At 55.0% G+C, this 18,276-nt stretch overlaps 1 protein-coding gene across 10 annotated transcripts in view; it reads left to right on the top strand.

Annotated features, from left to right (window-relative positions):
• The window catches only part of CHD6 (chromodomain helicase DNA binding protein 6), a 178,460-nt gene that overhangs the window by 90,583 nt on the left and 69,601 nt on the right, over positions 1-18,276 (top strand). For 9 of the 10 annotated variants that reach the window (XM_043527369.1, XM_037915471.2, XM_037915475.2 and 6 more), the window contains 9 exons: positions 5,069-5,216; positions 6,312-6,461; positions 8,987-9,052; positions 10,005-10,063; positions 10,709-10,826; positions 12,842-12,928; positions 13,617-13,751; positions 14,318-14,439; positions 17,449-17,692. In XM_043527369.1, coding sequence (XP_043383304.1) covers positions 5,069-5,216; positions 6,312-6,461; positions 8,987-9,052; positions 10,005-10,063; positions 10,709-10,826; positions 12,842-12,928; positions 13,617-13,751; positions 14,318-14,439; positions 17,449-17,692 — 1,129 coding nt within the window. Of the gene's footprint in view, positions 1-5,068; positions 5,217-6,311; positions 6,462-8,986; positions 9,053-10,004; positions 10,064-10,708; positions 10,827-12,841; positions 12,929-13,616; positions 13,752-14,317; positions 14,440-17,448; positions 17,693-18,276 lie in introns of those variants that run through there. The other variant, XM_037915478.2, reaches the window with a different exon arrangement.

Raw genomic sequence — 18,276 nt, 5'->3', positions numbered from 1 at the left:
TCCCGGCAGATAAGGAGGGGAAGCACCTGGACCTTTTGAGCCACAAGATCTTTTCCTCTATCAACCTAGAATTTTGCATTTTGAACTACTTGATTCTGTTTGCGAAATACAACTTCCTTACCTACGGGAAACATATGGATTTCACTGATAAACTGCTCCTGCAGGATCAGGCCCGATTCCAAGCTCTCCTAGAGGAAGGGAAGTTGGTGGCGAGGACAACGCTGCAGGCCGTGGTTGACGCAGCAGACACTTCTTCGCATATGATGGCCAAGGGGATTGTCATGCACAGAGAGTCCTGGTTACATTCCTTCAACTTCCTGAAGGAGATCCAGACCACCATAGAAGATCTTCCTTTGATGAGTCTCACCTCTTCGATCAGAAGGCTGATGACTCTCTTCACTCCCTCAAGAACTCTAGAGCAACCCTCCGGTCTCTGGGTATCTACACACCGGCGCCCAAGCTCAAATTCTACCATCCACCTCCAACCCAGTGGTTCAAAGCTCCCCAGTTTTTCCAAAGATCCTATGAGCCTTCTCGCAAATGGCAGAGGACCCAGCAATCCTATCCTTCCAGTTCATCGTCATCACAACCTCCTGCATCTCACACTCAAACATCTCAGAAGCGCTATTTCTGAGAACACTAAGAGAGTTGCCAACTATTGTGCCTCATGCCATGCTCCTGGCCCACCTGCTTTGGCAGATGCCTAGCTATCTTCTTGCCAGCTGGAAGTGCAATAACAATGGACAAGTGAATCCTGGATGTCATTTGACATGGCTATACAGTTAAGTTCCAAACACTACCTCATCCATATCCCCAACCCCCGCTTCAGGAATCATTCTCACAACCGTATCCTCACCCTAGAAGTGGACTTCCTACTTCAGATGGGCACGATAGAACCTGTTCCCACAGCGCATCAGGGGGCAGGGTTCTATTCCACTTATTTCTTAGTCCCCAAAAAGACAGGCAGGTGGCGACCGATCCTAGACCTATGTCATCTCAACCGTTTAGTATGAAAATCAAAGTTTTGTATGGTCACTCTGGCGGCCATCATTCCTTCCCTAGAAAGAAGTATGTGGTTTATGGCTCTTACTTTCATGTGGACATCCATCCTGCCCACAGATGATTCCTAAGATTCATGGCAGATCATCATCAATTTCAGTACAGGGTTCTCCTGTTCAGACTCAACACTGCTCCTCATGTATTCAACAAAGTTTTCTCAGTTGTGGCGGCCCACCTCCGCTGTTGAAGGATCCTTCTATTCCCTTATTTAGATGATAGGCTGCTGGCGACACGATCAAGAAGGGAAGCTTGAGCTTCAATTTCCATGCTGCTCACACACCTCTCCTCCCTGGGAGTGAGCATAAACATTGAAAAATCAACTTTGGACCCCATGTAATTGCTAGAGTTCATTGGGGCACGCACCAACGTGGTCTCGGCTCGTTCAGACCTGCTGGAGGACAGGTTCCAGACCCTTCAGGACCTAATTTTCAGGGTGGTGTCCAGTCCATCTATCCCAGCCAGAACCTGCCTTTCTCTTCTTGGCAACATGTCGGCTTGCACTTGTGTGACTGCATTCGCTCATCTGCGGTTTTGCTGCCTACACCTATGGCTCCAGAGGGTATATTTCCCTACGCACCTGTCATGGACTTACGGGACTCGTGCTCTCTCTTGGCTCTGTACGGTCCCTGGGAGGAACCCCTTTAGTGTGACAGCCCTTCTCGGGGGTCCACTCTCTCTCAGCTGTTAAGCTGCAGGCCCCTCTGGCTCCTGGAATCCCACCTCTCTGAGCCCTCAGCATGCCTCTCGCCGCGGGTCCCCTCAGGGAGTTCCCTCGCTCTGGACCCCTGGGCCTCCACTCCCAGAGGGAATAATGCAACCCTGATCTTTAGGCTGGAGTGACTCTCAGCCAGCGTAAAACAGAAAGGTTTATTGAGCATTTGAACCTAGCACAGGAAACTCTTCAGGCCCTCAGGCCTAGCATCCCTCAGCACCATATATCTAGGTCTCTCCTGCATCCAGGTGGGCTCTGGCTGCTCCCTTTCTCCACTCCAGCAGCCCCCTCCTTCCAGCCAATTATCTGATGTCGTCTCCCCAACAGCTCCTCCCCTGTCCTTTGTCTTCTGTCCCAGGTAAACAGGTCATTGGGGTCCTCTCCCCTCAGCCCTTTGTCCTCCCACGGGCCAGAACCGGCTGACTGCCAAGTTGGGGTGGACCTCTTAGTCACCAGGTCACCAGTTGTTAGGGTACCCCATCTCCAGGCTGTTGTCTGGGGGTCCCGGCTGCTAGGCGACGTCACACCTGGTCCTCTGCACCAACAACCCTCTCTCACCACCTTGTTAAACATGCAGCACACAGGAAGACTGAGGTGCGCACACACTATTCATGGAAAACACTACAAAAATCCCCAACTTTGTCACAGCACCTTTGTATGGATCTTCTCTCCACTTTTCCCCATGAGGTTCTCTTCCTACTCCAGTGGTGGGCAGATCTTGCTCGGGTGTGCACTGGGATACCGTTCCTCCCACACTCCTCTTCCATGACAATTATCACGGATGCACTGCTCATTAGATGGGGGGCCCACATGGGGGGGTGCATGACTCAAGGCACTTGGACTGTTTGGGAGTCCCGGATGCACATCAACACCCTGGAACTTAGAGCAGTGAGGAGAGTGTGTTGGGCATTTCTCCCATCCATCCATTCCTGTCATGTCCTCCTCATATCAGAAAATACCACTGTCTACTGCATCAACAAGCAAGGGGGCACAAGGTCTCCTGTACTCTGGGCAGAGGCCTTTACGATTGGTGCATCATCCTCAAGATTCTGTTCTCCGTGGCGTACCTTCCCAGAATTCAAAACATAATCATGGACTTTCTCAGCAGAAGGTTCATGAATGGAAGCTTCACAACACTAGTCACCAGCATTTTCAGCTGCTGAGGAACTCCAATCAGGGACCTCTTCGCCTCCCAGGCCAACAACAAGTGCACCAATACTGCTCCAGAGGCTGTCTTGGTGTCCTGTCCCAGAGCGATGCTCTAGTCGTTTGCTGGTCTGATTGGTTCAGTTATGCCTTTCCTCCCCTACTGCTCCTACAGTGAGTCCTGCACAAGGTCAGGTGAGAGAGTGACAGTCATTCTGATTGTCCCCTTCTGGCCTTGACAGTTCTGGTTTCTCCTGCTTCTCTGCAAGTCAGTGCACTCCCCACTACAATCTCTCCCGGAACTGGTCATGCAACAGGGCAGATGGATCCGGCACCCCAGAGCTTGGTTTTTGGATGGGCATCTTTATTAAAGTGGGAATGCTTGTCGGCAGTGCAGGGCATTCTCTTGAGCAGCTGGAAGGAGTCCTCGAGATGCTCCTGTGGGGCCAAGTGGAATATTTCACTTCTTGGTCCCAAAGCTGGAGCCTTGTCCCTGAAAATGTGGACATCTCTCTTATTCTGGACTATTTCCTCTCTCTGAAGGCATCCAGCCTCACTCTCAGCTCCATCAAGTGCTACTCTCAGTGCCTTCCACCCTCCATTTGAGGGGCACGCTGTCTTTAATCATGTATTGACTTCCAGGTTTTGGAAAGGTCTTCTATGAACCTACCCTCCTGTTCAGTCCATCACTCCCCAATGGGACCTCAACCTTGTCCTAACGACATTGACAAAGTCATCCTTTGAACCTATGGCCTCATGCTTTCTCTCTTCACTCCATAAAGGTTGCCTTCCTAGTGGCTATCACTTCTGCGAGACAGGTGGGCAAACTGGGGGTCATGACGGCTGATTGTCCCTTTACCACTTTTCACAAAGACAAGGTTTCCCTACTCGTGCACCCCAAGTTCCTGCCTAAGGTTGTCCCTTGTTTCCATATCAACCAACCTATGCACTTACCTGCCTTCTTTCCAAAGCCTCACGCTTCAGTGGAGGAACAACGCCTTCACTCTCTCGACATCCCCAGGGCCCTGGCCTTCCACCTGCAGGGGACAAAACCCTTCAGGAAGTCCCCTAGGCTTCTTTATTTCTGTAACTTAATGCATTAAGGGACAAGTGATTTCCGCTCAGAAGATCTCTAAGTCGGTTTCAGGGTGCATTATGCTCTGCTACCGGTTATCAGGGCTCTCTCCATTGCGTGGGATATGGGCCCATTCCACGCGAGCTCAAGCATCAACTGCAGCCGTGCTTCATGACGTGCCCCTTATGGACATCTGTAGGGCAGCCACATGGAGTTCAGTACATACCTTCTCTTCCCATTACACCTTGGTGCGGGACTGTACTACGTATGCCTCCTTCGGCGCAGCCATCCTCCTCTCCCTGGTTTAATCGTCGTCATCCTCACACCCTCCTCCTACTTAAGGTACTGCTTGTTAATCACTCTCAGTGGAATACCATAGGGACTGTCATGCAAAGAAGAAGAGGAGGTGACTTACCTGTAAGTGGTGGTTCTTTGAGATGTGTGGTTCCTATCTGTATTCCAGTCCTACCCTCCTTCCCCTCTGCTGCAGATCTGATTGATTTGTGGTGGAGAAGGAGCTGAGGGCACAGTCAGTCCACCCCGGACGAAACCAAGGGCATGTGTGTGGACACAGACACTACTACTTTTAAAAGCTCCAGCTCCGGGTGCATGCTCAGACCCCTCAGTGGAATACAGGTAGGGTATTCCATGCATCTCAAAGAGCCTTAAGTTACAGATAGGTAACCTCCTCTTATGACTCCCAGATACCTGCTCTGACCAGTAGACCACACTCCCTGACAGGGCTGACGGTGCGGCCAGGTGTCCTGGCCACGTCCGTGTGGCTCTCTGACCACGGGGCCAGGCATCCTAACCAGATTCATGCAGTGCTGTGACCATGGGGCCAGGCCCATGGTCAGAACGCTGTGACTGTGGGGCCAGGTGCCTTGCGTACAGCTGGGGTTCACTCCCAAGGGGAGCTCTCCCCACTGGCCTCTGTGCATCCTGGTGACCTGATGCAGAAGCTCCCCAAAGTGGGATTAAAGAACTAAAAAGGCAAAGGGTTTTGCTGGCCTCTCCCTGGATGCTGAGCTCTGACATCTCTGGAGAAGGGATTAACTGTCCGTCTCTCCTGGCAGCAAGGAGCAAGGACCAACCCCCGTGGAGAAGAAGAAGAAAGGGAAAAGGAAAAACGAGATCCCAGTGGAGAGTTTGGAATTGGATCAAGGCCTCCTTAGCCCGTCTCTGCAGAGCCCTGAGGAGTCTGCTGAGTCGGCCGACAGCCAGGTATGTGCAGGGCGCTGGCCTCAGTGGGCTCAGCTGGCTAGAGCCCGTTGTACGTCCTGGGGATCTAACACAGCTCTGACTTCCTACGGCTGATTTCGTACATCTGGGTGCCTGTGCATTGAGCTCAGGTAGCAGTTGGTCAGCGGATAGCTACCTCGGCTAGGTTTGCAACTGGTAATGTAAGGGTTAACGTCAGCACGCTGCCCTTGCACATCACTTGTCTGTGTTTCCCTCTGACCCCTTGCTCCCCAGCTCAGTGGGTCTGGGAGTGCCTTGCTCCTCAAGCCAGTGGGAGGGTGTGCTGAGCACAGCATGGGCAGCACCCTCCCAACACTGTGGAGCCCTGCTGGTCTCTGGCTCTCTGGGCAGCAGGGCTGCAGTGCTACAGGCAGCCTGCTCCATTCATGGGGGTGGGAGCGTCATGTTGAGAACCTCCCTCCGCAATCCAGCAGTAGCACAGCTCTCCATTGGGGTCCCCTAAGAGATGGCCCATGTGATTTGGACAGGGGATTCACCATCCCCCAGCATCCTTCAGCCCTGGCCTCTGTTCGGTGCTCACCCCAGCCTGAGCCCTGGCCTCTGTTCGGTGCTCCCCCGCCACCTCTGAGCCAGGCTAGAAAAGCATGTGGCTTAAACCAATCCTGAGAGGTGCCAGGCGCCCTTAATGCCCCATGGTTTCCGAGGATTGCAGTCCCTGGGCACCTACCAGGATGGGCCCGAAATGGACGCACCTGAACCACAGGGCTGGAATGCTGGGTTCAAACACCATGCTCCATGTTGGGGGTTCTCAGGGAGCATGTGAGCAGCTGTGTGTTTTGGCCTGGGGAGGGGGGATCTGATCTCTGGTAGTGCCCTGTGTGAGAGCCAAGAGACAGAGACAGAAATCACTGTGAGAATAGCTGTGCACTCTGGCAGTGTCTGCTGCATAGGGCACCGTTGTCCCACAGGCCTGGGTGGGGATGGGATTCTCCCAGGTGTGGCTGCGCTGTCTCCCCTCCTGCACCTTTCCTTCCCCTGTGAGTCCCCGTGGCCATGGGGAGGAAGAGGTGGTGTTGTCCACCAGCCCTCTGATTGCCTGTGTTGTCTACCACACAGAAGCGCCGCTCGGGTCGCCAGGTGAAGCGGAGGAAGTACAATGAGGACCTGGATTTCAAAGTGGTGGATGACGATGGCGAGACGATAGCAGTGCTGGGAGCTGGGCGAGCCTCTGCGCTCTCCGCGTCCACGCTGGCATGGCAGGCAGAGGTACGGGAGGGCCCGCTAGCCAGTCTTGCACCAGCCGTCCCTTTAGAGAGGGGCTGGGGCTCTGCTGTATTGAGGGAGGGGCATGAATGTGGTGTTGGCTGTGTACTGAAAGCAAGCAGGAGCGTGTGGGTCCGAGGGGGAGCCAGCTGTGTGGGGCAGTGCATGTGCCTAAGAGGATGGGTGAGAGCTGCCCAGAGCATTGTCCAGCTGAGCTCAGCATGGCTCCTTGCAGAGTGTGCGGGGGGCTCTCCGAAAGTGAAGCCTTCAACCCCAGCACCTCCTAGCGCTGAGAGATGGGAAGGACCATCCAGAGCCCCAGCATGTTGGCCTGCCAGGTCATTGAGGGCCTGTTCTCAGCCCATGGTCTGGGGCTTGAGTTCCCTCTTGTTTCTGCAGGCCCTGCTCTGCCCCTTCTCTGAGAGGCTATTCCCAGGGGAGGCTGTCTTCCTGCCCCACCCAGCTCTGCCCCGACACCACACTCAGTGATCCCCTCCCTCCTTGGCATTAATGCCCTCGGGGTGTCTGTGGGCTGCTGCCATGTCCCTCCTTCCGCATCCCCTAACCACACTAAGCTGTCAGGACTGAGGCTGTGGAGATTAGTGTCTCCAGCCTGCTGGTATCTTTGACCCCTTTCCAGTTTCTTGGCATCTCTGGCAATGCAGTGCCCTGTGTGGGGGGTGTGATCACAGCCCACCCATGCAGCATGGGGCAGTCGCTTCCCTGCTCCAGAGTATGGGGTCTGTCTGCAGCCCAGCACTGTGCTCGCCATCTTTGTAGCCTCATCACCTTGTATCTGGCACGCTGGCCACTCACTGTGAGTCCTGAGGCATTTCGGATGTGCCTGTCTACACGCTCTCTCGGTGCCCATGTCTCTACTCTCTCCAGGTCCCCCTGTGTCAGTGCTCTGTCCTGGCGGACTCTGACAGCTTCTCTCGGCCGGGTCTCTGCTGTGAGTGTCAAGCACTGGCTGCTCGCTCCCTGCTCCAGCCCTTAGCGAAGCTGTTCAATATTGATTACAGCCTCTCTTTGTGTACCCCTTAGTCAGCTCTCAGCCAAGCTTCCGCGTGAATATTAGTCATCTCCTTTACTGAGCTGTTCAACGCGACCCTGCTGCTCTTCCCAGGGGAGATGTTCGGCCCTTTCTCTCTGTTGCTGATTCTCCTTTGGCCACTGTCACAGGCCTGTGATCCTAGCTTGGCCTATGGAAATAATCTTGCAAGTGAGATTTCCTGAGAGACCCCAGCAAATCCTTTGCTGAAATCCAAATGGGAAAGGGAAGTGTCCTTGGCAGCCCCATTGGTCCCACCTGCCATCTGCTTCCCTCTGGGCAGGGCAAATGTGGCCTGACCCCAGCACACCCCGGAGAAAACCCCATTCTGGGTGGGTCACTATGTGCAAATGCCTAATGCCTCCTGCTCCCCTGCGGCATTATGCCAGCGAGTCCGACGAGCTGCGGCCACTGGGGCTGGCTGCATTCGTTGCCTCCATCTGACATCCAGCATTTTAGAGGTGACCATAGCAACTGTGGCTAGAGAAACCCACTGGCACCTTGGCCCTTCCAAGGCTAGGAACAAAACCCACCCACAAGGCTCTTACAACACTCATGTGCAGGCAGTGGGCATGGCTGCACCCCATGGTGCCCCCAGGGATGGAGATGGGGAGTTTTGTGAGTGGCACAGATAGTGATGCAGCCAGCCATGAGGTGTGGGGCTTTCCCTGATGTGGGGCTCACCCCGATGTAGTTGGGTGCCCCACCTGTCCTGCTCTCAGGAGCCTGTGGCTTGTATTTCCTCCCCCTCACCCAAGCCCTTCCACTGGCGGTCTGCTTCTAAACTTGCTCCAGCCTTGCGGCAGAGCACAAGCCACTCCCCATGGAGATGGGGAGTCATGCCCTGCCCTGGGACACTCTGCCCCAGTGATATTGCAGGGTGGAAGAGGACACGTGTCGTCCTCAGCATACCCCCCCATTGTGCGTGTGCTGTGCGCTGCTGGCTCCCTCATGCCCCTGGGAGAGGCTGGAGCTGGCGCACCGACAGGCAGACGCTGGCCCTGAGGCTCTGTCCAGCCCCCAGTGCAGAGTACCTCCCCATCCCCTGGCTTGCTGGTGCCATTCCCTACGTGTGTGTGGCCAGGAGGGAATAGCACCTTGGCGTTGGGCACTGCTGGGGCTCAGGTGGGGTCTGGGCGGCCTCAGCTGAGTGCCACCAGGAAGAGCCAGGTGCTGGGATGATGCTTCCCCTCTCCTGGCCCCAAACACAGCCCTGGAAATTGCAGCCCCATCCAGGGGCCATTGAAGCTGCTCCTGGCCTGTCTGAAGAGCAGTGGGTGGTGCTGCTCTGATCCCTCTGACCTGGGACTGTGAAGAACACCCCATTGTTTACCAGCTCCAGGCTCCCACACTGCTGTGAGCCCAGTGGGCGGAAGGCGAGTGGGGCAGCCAGTGAGCTCTGTGTGGCAGGGCTGCGGGTGCTGTGCCCCACTACCAGGCCAAGGTATTGACTCTGCTTTCCCTTCGATGCCCTCAGGAGCCCCCTGAGGATGATGCCAACATCATTGAGAAGATCCTTGCCTCCAGACTGGTGCAGAAGGAGGTGAGTGTCCCTCCCCTCCTGTGTCTAAAAATGGGAGACACCTGGGCACAGCTCTGGCATACTGACATGGCCCTATGGCTGCCCATGACCTCCTCACCGGGGGCTGAGGCAATGTGATGTCACACCGTTTGGGGTTGGACACCCCCAAGGAAGAGGCATAGCCCACTGACCGGGAGTCTCCCTTCACCAGGAGTCAGCCCCTGCTGCCTCCCATGAGCATCTGCTCTGGGCTTTCTCAGGATACAGTGGGCACGATGAGAGAAGGGCTCTGATTGGCTGACTATGGCCATTGCTGGGCCTGGGTGAGGCCAGCAGAGGAGCCTCACAACAGAGCAGCTCCATGAAGGGCAGAGATGGGAACACTGCCCTTTCTGGAGCAGTGGGGTAGACTGCGGGGTTGGGACATGGTGCGTGAAGAGGGGTCTGGCAGAGCCTGCACATCCCAAAGGTGCAAGTACTGGGTCCCCACAGTGCCAGCTGTGTGCAGCTTCTACTGGATCCCACACTTCTGGGGTGTGGTAGATCCCAGTGCTTCCTGTGGGTGGGGCTAACGTAGTGCCCACCTGGCCTTGGGCAGGGGAATGCCGTCGCCCATCAGTCGGGCAGTGAGCCAACGCGGGTGGGAGCCTGGGCCTGGTGAGCTGTTGGCATGTGGCTGCCCTTTGCGGAAGTGTATTCTGGGGCAGCGCATGGAGGAAGTTCTGTCTCTCTGTTACCTTCCTGGCCCTCCAGGGCCACTGAAACCTCGAGTTAGACCTGGGGCAGCGCTCGTCATCTTCCCGAGCCTCATGCTGCTCCGCTCTCCTCTTCGCTGTCTCCCGTGCTCCAGTTCTGCCTCCAGCTTACACACAGGCCAGAGGAGCAGAGTCGGAGCCCTGACCAGGGGAGAGGTCCCTGGCCTGCACCCCTTCCCTGCGCTGGCTGGTGCTAACCCGCTCACTCTTGGTTTCAGGTTCACCCGGGCGGCCTGGCCTATGAGATGGAGGAATTCTACGTCAAGTACAGAAACTTGTACGTGCAATGTTTATGTTCTGTATTGGCACATGTGCTGTGTGCAGAGATGTGTGTATGCAAGTGCTGTGTGGAGAAGTATATGCGTGTGTATGCACGTGGTGTACGCAGAGATGTGTGTGTGCACATGCTGTGTGCAGATGTGTGCACGCACTTGGTGTGTAGCGAGATGTGCACATGCGCTGAGTGCAGAGGTATGTGTACAGATGTTCAGAGAGGTGTGTGTGGCCGTACACTGGGTGCAGAGTGTGTATGAGGAAGTGCTGTGTGCAGAGGTGTGTGTGCACGTGCATGTCCCATGCTGCTCCCCTCGCACTAGCATCCACCTTGCTGGGATGGCTGCCAGCTTGATGCAAACCCAGCCTGTGCTAGCTCTGGCTAGGTGCTTGGAACCTCTCCCCCTGGGCTTCCTTTTGAGCCCATGCCCCTGGCAGGGTGTTAGGAACAGGAAGTCGCTGCCATCCTTGGCCATGGAGCTCAATCTCAGCTGTATCGGAGCCATTTGTTTCCCCAGCCTCTGGCCTTGTGTTACAAACCAGGGGCTTAGTGCAGTGGGGGGGGGTCACTGAGGGCTCCTTCACGCTGGGAGGGGGGCGGGATCGCGACCCACCAGGCTTTCATGTTTGCCTGCCTGTTGTTCCGCAGCTCCTACCTGCACTGCAAGTGGGCGACGCTGGAAGAGCTGGAGAAGGACCCCAGGATCTCTCAGAAGATAAAGCGCTTTCGGAACAAGCAGGCCCAGATGAAGCATATCTTCACAGAGGTGAGGCCATGGCCAGGCGGCTGACACTTCTATCTCCTCTCTGGAGAGCTGGGCTAGTCGAACTGGCTGGGTGCTGCTCGTGAGCCCCAGCTGGGCACTGCCGTCTGCCATGCTCTCTGCCCAGCTGTCCCCAGTTACAGTGCAGGAGCTTAAGCTTGACGGCTGGCTCAGCCAGACCTGCCCCAGCTCTGTTCTGACAGATGCGTCCCAGCTGGAGGCAGCCAGGCAGCCTTTATCCTAGTCCTGGGGCTGGCTGCTAGCTCCAGCCCAACGCCAGCGGGTTGAAGGGGATACTGGATGGGCTCTGCTCCTTGGCTCACGTGTGTATGATCAGGAGAAGCCTCACAGCAGCCCAGGCAGACAGGGGGAGAGGTATTCAGCAGTGCCTGTGGGACCAGTGACACCCCCACGGTGCCAGACATGACTGCAAGCTGTCAGCCCTGCTGCCCCCAACCCACCGTGGCTCTGGGGGATCACACTGACAATCCACGTTTGTCTAAGGAAGGACGTAGGGCTCAGGCCAGCGTTGCCACATGTGAGCTAACCCAACCCCCTGTGGCTTCTCCCTGGCATGGGCACCTCGTGCCTCAATTTAGCAGGTCATGTTCACTTTGATCAGGGGGTGTATGGTGCCATCGTGCCAGGGCAGTGTGCAGTGGGGCAGCGTGAGCAGGGGCATGCAGCACCATCGTGCCAGGGCAGTGGGGCAGTGTGAGCAGGGGCATGTGGCACCATTGTGCCAGGGTGCATGTATTGGGGCAGTGTGAGCAGGGACATGTGGCACCATCGTGCCAGGGCAGCATGTAGTGGGGCAGTGTGAGCAGGGGCGTGTGACACCATCATGCCAGTGCAGCGTGTATCAGGGCAGTGTGAGCAGGGTGTGTGTGGCACTATCATGCCAGGGCAGTGTGTATCGGGGCAGGGGATGTATAACATGGGGTGGCATCTGCATCTGGACTCCTCTTGCAGCCCATGATGTATCTCAGCTGCAGGAGTGGGGGCAGCGTGGCTCCCTGGAGAGCCCTCTGGCATTACGCACTCATCTATGCAGTGTGCCTGCTCGTGGTGCGGGCGAGCGAGATCTCCTGGGGCAGGGCTGTTGCAGGGAGAGAAGGAGCCATAAACACCCAGGCCCTGCTGGGCTGCTCCCTCCCCCTCCTCTTTGTGAGCAGATTGGAAGCCGTTTCCTAACATTCACTCTGGAGATATTTGCCGGCGGCTCCTGTGCCATGTCCTGGCGAGTGTAAATCAGCGTTGAGGAAATGGCAATGTCTTTGTAAGCGTGGCTGTAAACCCTCAGGGGCTCCAACTCCCAGCCCTTGCCCAGTGTGCAGACGCAGTGTCCCTACTGGAGAGCATCGTGCCCCTAACCCCGGGCAGGGTGCAAGTCGTGCTCTGCCTCGGCCTCTAAGCTGCGCAGCAAGGAAACCGAACTCCTTCCCCTCCCTCCCCACAGCCTGCCAGAGTGGCAGTGACACCTCTGCAGCTTGCTCCTGTCAGGGAGAGTGGTGGGACTGTGGGGAGGTGAGGTCCCCTACAGCTTGGTGCCAGGCTGCGGGCTGTTGGCTGTGTTGAGCTGGCCGAGGAGAGTCAGGTGGGGCTGTGTCTGGCAGGTGACCTGGGTTGCTGAGGTTTGCCAGGACGGAGGGGTGTGAAGGCCTGCTTGGGGCTGTGTCTGGCCGCTCATCGGCGGGAGCCCTTGGACTCACGAGCACACAGGGCTGGGCTCTGAGCTAGCTTGTGCCCTAGGTGTGAGCTCCTCGCTCGCTGAGCTCAGGCAGACATTCCTTCCCGTCAGCGGCAGCACAGAGCCAGCATTCTCATGTGTTCTAGGACAGCAAGGGGCCTGCTCTCCAGACACCTCCCTGGTGGCCCCCTGGAGGCAGATGCAGGGGCCAGCTCCGGTATCTGCTCCCTGCACTGTGGAGCCCTGGGACCATGTCCCTTTCACCCTCGCTCTGCTCGGCCCAGCAGGCAAACTGAATGTGTCGCTCTCTCTCCTCCCGCTGCACCAGCCTGACGAGGATTTGTTCAACCCAGACTACGTGGAGGTGGATCGGATCCTGGAGGTGGCTCACACGAAGGACTCTGACACCGGGGAGGTGAGTGCCACCCCTAGCATGCAGCTGCTCTTCATCTGGAAGCGGGGGGAACAAGGCACAGTGGGGAGGGCAGAGGCTGTGCCCAGGGGGAGCTCAGTGGAAGTGCTCTGGGAAGGCAAGTTTATTTACCTGTTTATGGGACCTGCCGGGAGCTGTGGGTTTCAGGAACGCTGGTTCCAGTGTAGTTATTACCAAGTGCTGACTCAGCAAACCCAGAGGGAAGAAGTGCTGGGAGCAGGGGGCTAGAAATGGGGTGATCCCCTGAGGCTGGCACTGAGTCCCTGCCTGATCCTTGATCCCTAGCCTGCAGAGAATGGTGTGTTGTGTTCCTTGTCGGCTGGCATCTGGGGCCTGGGGAGGAGACCTTGAACCCTGAGGGCCTAGCCCATGCAGGGGGATATTTGGGCCAGGCTTGGATTGAGCAGAGGTCTGGGTCTGCGCGGCCTGAGTGTGCATGTCTTCACGTGTGTGCATGCAGACAGGCAGGCTCATGTGCATGTCTTCACGTGTGTGAGTGCATGTCTTTGTGTGTGCAGTACGTGCAGGCAGGTGGGCTGGCACTCATGTGTGTGCATGCTAATGCTGGGGGCTTACAGCCCATGGGGCAAGAGAATGCGTGGCCCCCGGTCCTCGCCTTCCAGAACATGTCCCCCTCCCTGATCCCGAAACACCTCTCCTTGCGCTGCAGGAGGTGACCCACTACCTGGTCAAGTGGTGCTCGCTGCCGTATGAGGAGAGCACCTGGGAGCTGGAGGAAGACGTTGACCCTGGAAAAATCAAAGAGTTCGAGACCTTGCAGATCCCACCAGAGATCAAACATGTGGTAAAGTACCCTTCGGCTTCTTGGCCGCTCTGTGACGCGGGGAGAGGGAGGCCTGTTAGCACAAGTGCTGGTTAAGTGCTTCTGATGTCTTTGGATCCTGGCCTGCCACCCCTGCTGTTCTGATCCTGAGCCCCCGCCCAGCACTGCTGATGCCCCACAGTCCTGACTGGCAGCCCCTTGCTGTTATAATCCTGAGCCCCCGCCCAGTGCTGCCGATGCCCCTCAGTCCTAACCTGCAGCCCCCTGCTGTTCTGATCCTGAGACCCCTCCACAGTGCTGCCAATGCCCCTCAGTCCTGACCTGCAGCCCCCTGCTGTTCTGATCCTGAGACCCAGATCCCCTGCATCCCCCACGTTTGGGGTGGGGAAAATCAGGTGCTGGGATCTAGGGGCTGAGGCCTTGCTGTTGATCAGCTGATGCTTGCTAATAATTTTGAAACCTCTTTCCCAAGTTTTCCCTTTTCAGCCTGAGCCCAGCATTGTCCCTTGTCCCTAGTCTGCAGCTATACCTCGCTGAGCACTAGCCTGTTCTTTTCCGTGGGTCATGCTCTCTGCTCCCCCTTCTAGGAGCGCCCCGCTTCTGAGTTCTGGCAGAAACTGGAGAAGTCACGGGACTATAAGAATAGCAACCAGCTACGGGAGTACCAGCTGGAGGGGATGAACTGGCTGCTCTTCAACTGGTACAACAGGTGAGCAGGGGCCAGAGCACGCCCCACCACAAGGAGCACTGCTGGTGTTTCACATGTCAGTGGCCAGGGGGAGCGTTTTGCCATTGGAGGGGAAGGGTGCTTCCTGAAGCAGATGCATGAGCTATGCCTACGGGAATTCTACACCAAAACATTAGCAATTCTGCGCACAATGTTCTAAAATTCTGCAAAATTCTGCATATTTTATTTGTCAAAATAACACTATATAATCATGCCAGTTTCAATTATTTTGGTAATTTATTTCAAAATACCTATTAGCAAGTATATCTGTAACCATATGGACAGCAACAAAAAATTCAGGAAATGTGTTTTGACAAATAGATTCCTTACTAGGCATATTAATACAGAACACTGAGTAATAATTCCTTTAAACTACAATACAGAAACATATTTACCGCACCCCTCAGAAGCAGTGCAAATATTTGGGGGAATTGGGATAACAGAGGAGCTGAGGGAGAGGGAAGTAATTGCTGGGTAGGCACCTGGGAGTGAGCCTGGAGGATTGTTGGGTGTGGGTGGGGGGGTATGGAACAGTGGGTTTTTTTGGGAGGGGAGAAGGGATTGTTAAGGAGCCTCCCCCATGCAGACCCTGGCTGACCCTTAGCCTTTCTCGTTCAGTCAGGGACATCTGCCCCTCCCCCCATCCATTTCTGCACCATCCCCACTCAGCTACCCCTGCCCCTGTCCCCGTGTCAAGGTTCCTTCCCCACTCTGAACTCTAGGGTAAAGATGTGGGGACCTGCATGAAAGACCCCCTAAGCTTATTCTTACCCGCTGAGGTTAAAACTTCCCCAAGGTACAAACTTTAACTTTTGTCCTTGAACCTTTATGCTGCCACCACTAAAGTGTCTAACAAAAATAACAGGGGAAGTGCCCACTTGGAAACATCTCCCCCCCAAAATATCCCCCCAAGCACTACACCCCCTTTCCTGGGGAAGGCTTGATAAAAATCCTCACCAATTTGCATAGGTGAACACAGACCCAAACCCTTGGATCTTAAGAACAATGAAAAAAGCAATCAGGTTCTTAAAAGAGAATTTTAATTAAAGAAAAAGTAAAAGAAAAACCTCTGTAAAATCAGGATGGTAAATACTTTACAGGGTAATCAGATTCAAAACATAGAGAATCCCTCTAGGCAAAACCTTAAGTTACAAAAAGACACAAAAACAGGAATATACATTCCATTCAGCACAACTTATTTTCTCAGTCATTTAAACAAAACAGAATCTAACGCATATCTAACTAGATTGCTTACTAACTCTTTACAGGAGTTCTGACCTGCATTCCTGCTCTGGTCCTGGCAAAAGCATCACAGACAGAGAGGACCCTTTGTGTCCCCCCCCCCCCCCCAGCTTTGAAAGTATCTTGTCTCCTCATTGGTCATTTTGGTCAGGTGCCAGCGAGGTTATCTTAGTTTCTTAACCCTTTACAGGTGAAAGGGTTTTTCCTCTGGCCAGGAGGGATTTAAAGGTGTTTACCCTTCCCTTTATATTTATGACACTCCGCATTTTCCCCCCCCCATGTGTCCCTGCACCCCCACTCCCATCAGCCCCTGTCTCCATGCTATCACCCCCCTTGCTCCTGTGCCCCGCCCCGGTTTATGCCCTCCACTAGCCCTTCTGAACACCAGTCTGTGTGACCCCCCCAGCAGCCCCGTGTGTCCTGCTCTGGCTGCCCCCACATATCCCATACCTCCTCACCTGGCCCCGCGGGCAGGATGCTGTGAGGAAGGCAGCCCTCCCGCTCCCTCTCTGTGGTGGCTGGCTGCTCCGGCCCTGAGTCAGCTGCACTCTTTTCTGGTGCCACAGCAGCCCCTGGTGGGCGAAAGGTGTAATTGCAGTGCCTCCCTGTCAGAATCTGTTTTCTGTGAGGAAAAAAAAATCTGCAGGGGTCATAAATTCTGCATGGGCACAGTGGTGCAGAATTCCCCCAGGAGTAATGGGCTTATCACTCCCATGGTCTGATGGGTCACTACTCCCCTTGCTGTCAGGGTGCATGTCAGCAGCAACCAATATAGTTTTGTTCTTTGTAATTTTACCTTTATGATTGTTTAATACCAATGAAATTGGCTCCTCCCAGATGGCATGAAGTGTGTGCTAGGTGCTGGTGCGTTCCTGGGGCTGGTGAGGCCTCAGGAGAATGACGACTCCACTGGGCGTCCCTTGGGTAGTTGGTTGGTTGGTGCTGGCCATGCTGGTGTGCCCCTGGCAATAGCAGGGACACAGCTGCCCTTAAGAGACAGAAATGTGCACAGTGCTGTGCACTGACCCATGCACAAATACCTGGAGCAGATGGACATGCAGATGGTTAGCCTTTGCATGCACAGTAGCCTGATTTGTGTGTGCACCCACAGCAGTTGTGTGAGCATTTTCCCACTGACCTTGGGTCTGTAATTTGCAGATATTTTGGTGACTGGCCCAGGACTACCTTTAATGTGAGCATCTCGTAGTGCTTTAGAGGCCCTAAGTTCCCCCTCCGAACCCCCTGGGAGACAATTCTGTCTCCAGTGCTCCCAGGCTCAGAGAGGTGGCATGACCTGCCCAAGGTGGCAAGGCAGGCAGTGTCAGTGCTGTGGGTTCCCCAACATGCTGTGTACATAAAAACAGCCATACTGGGTCAGATCAAAGGTCCATCTAGCCCAGTATCCTGTCTTCTGACAGTGGCCAATGCCAGGTTCCACAGAGGGAATGAACAGAACAGGTAATCATCCCCTGTTGCCCATTCCCAGCTTCTGGCAAACAAAGGCTAGGGACACCATCCCTGCCCATTCTGCTAATAGCCATTGGTGGACCTATCCTCCGTGAATTTATCTAGTTTGTTTTTGAACCCTGTTATAGTTTTGGCCTTCACAACATTCTCTGGCAAAGAGTTCCATAGGTTGTCTGTGCCTTGTGTGAAGAAAGACTTCCTTTTGTTTGTTTTAAACCTGCTGCCTATTAAATGTGTCCCCATGCGTAATGTGTCCCCATGTGTGTTGTGCTGCATCTGCAGGAAGAATTGCATCCTGGCGGATGAGATGGGCCTGGGGAAGACGATCCAGTCAATCACCTTCCTTTCTGAGATCTTCCTGATGGACATTCATGGTCCCTTCCTCATCATTGCGCCGCTCTCCACCATCACCAACTGGGAGCGGGAGTTCCGCACCTGGACGGAGATGAATGCCATCGTGTACCATGGCAGCCAAATCAGCAGGCAGATGATCCAGCAGTACGAGATGGTGTACAGGGACATGCAGGTGCCTGCCGCTCTCAGCTCCCCATGGCCCAGTGACCCTCGGATCTCTCCTGCTTGGCCACTGGGGTTGTGGATGGATGCCGTGACGGGTTCCCTCTGGGGTGCTACCTGGGACTGGGGTACCACTGAGCCTTCTGACTCACCAGCCTGGGCTCCCTCTCACACTGTGCTGCTGTAACAAGCTGTAGATTGCTCCCAGACCTACACTCCCACCAGCATTTGCACAGGCAACAACACACCCAGCTGCAGTTACATGCAGGCTGACCAGGCACTGCATGAACCAACAATAGAGAGGCTACAGCCAACCTCCAGCTCCCCAGCCTAGGACCCCAAAGCTGTACTGTCCTGCCCTGATCGAAACCCCAACCAGATTGAATTTATTATTCAGTTCGCCTCTCCCTCAATGTGGAGAGGAATATGCACGATACGCTTGTGTTAAACCAAGCTGAGATTTTCCCCAGACACTTCAAAGACACACTGGTTTAGATTAAAACATAAAACAAGTTTATTAACTACAAAACCATCTATTTTAAGTGATTATAATAGCAAACAGATCAAAGCAGATTATCTAGCAAATAAACAAAA

Source organism: Chelonia mydas, chromosome 13 (assembly GCF_015237465.2).
Source record: "Chelonia mydas isolate rCheMyd1 chromosome 13, rCheMyd1.pri.v2, whole genome shotgun sequence".
Classification (NCBI taxonomy): Eukaryota; Metazoa; Chordata; order Testudines; family Cheloniidae; genus Chelonia; species Chelonia mydas.
The sequence above is the reverse complement of the archived record's forward strand: the minus strand, read 5'-3'. Positions and strand labels throughout refer to the sequence as shown.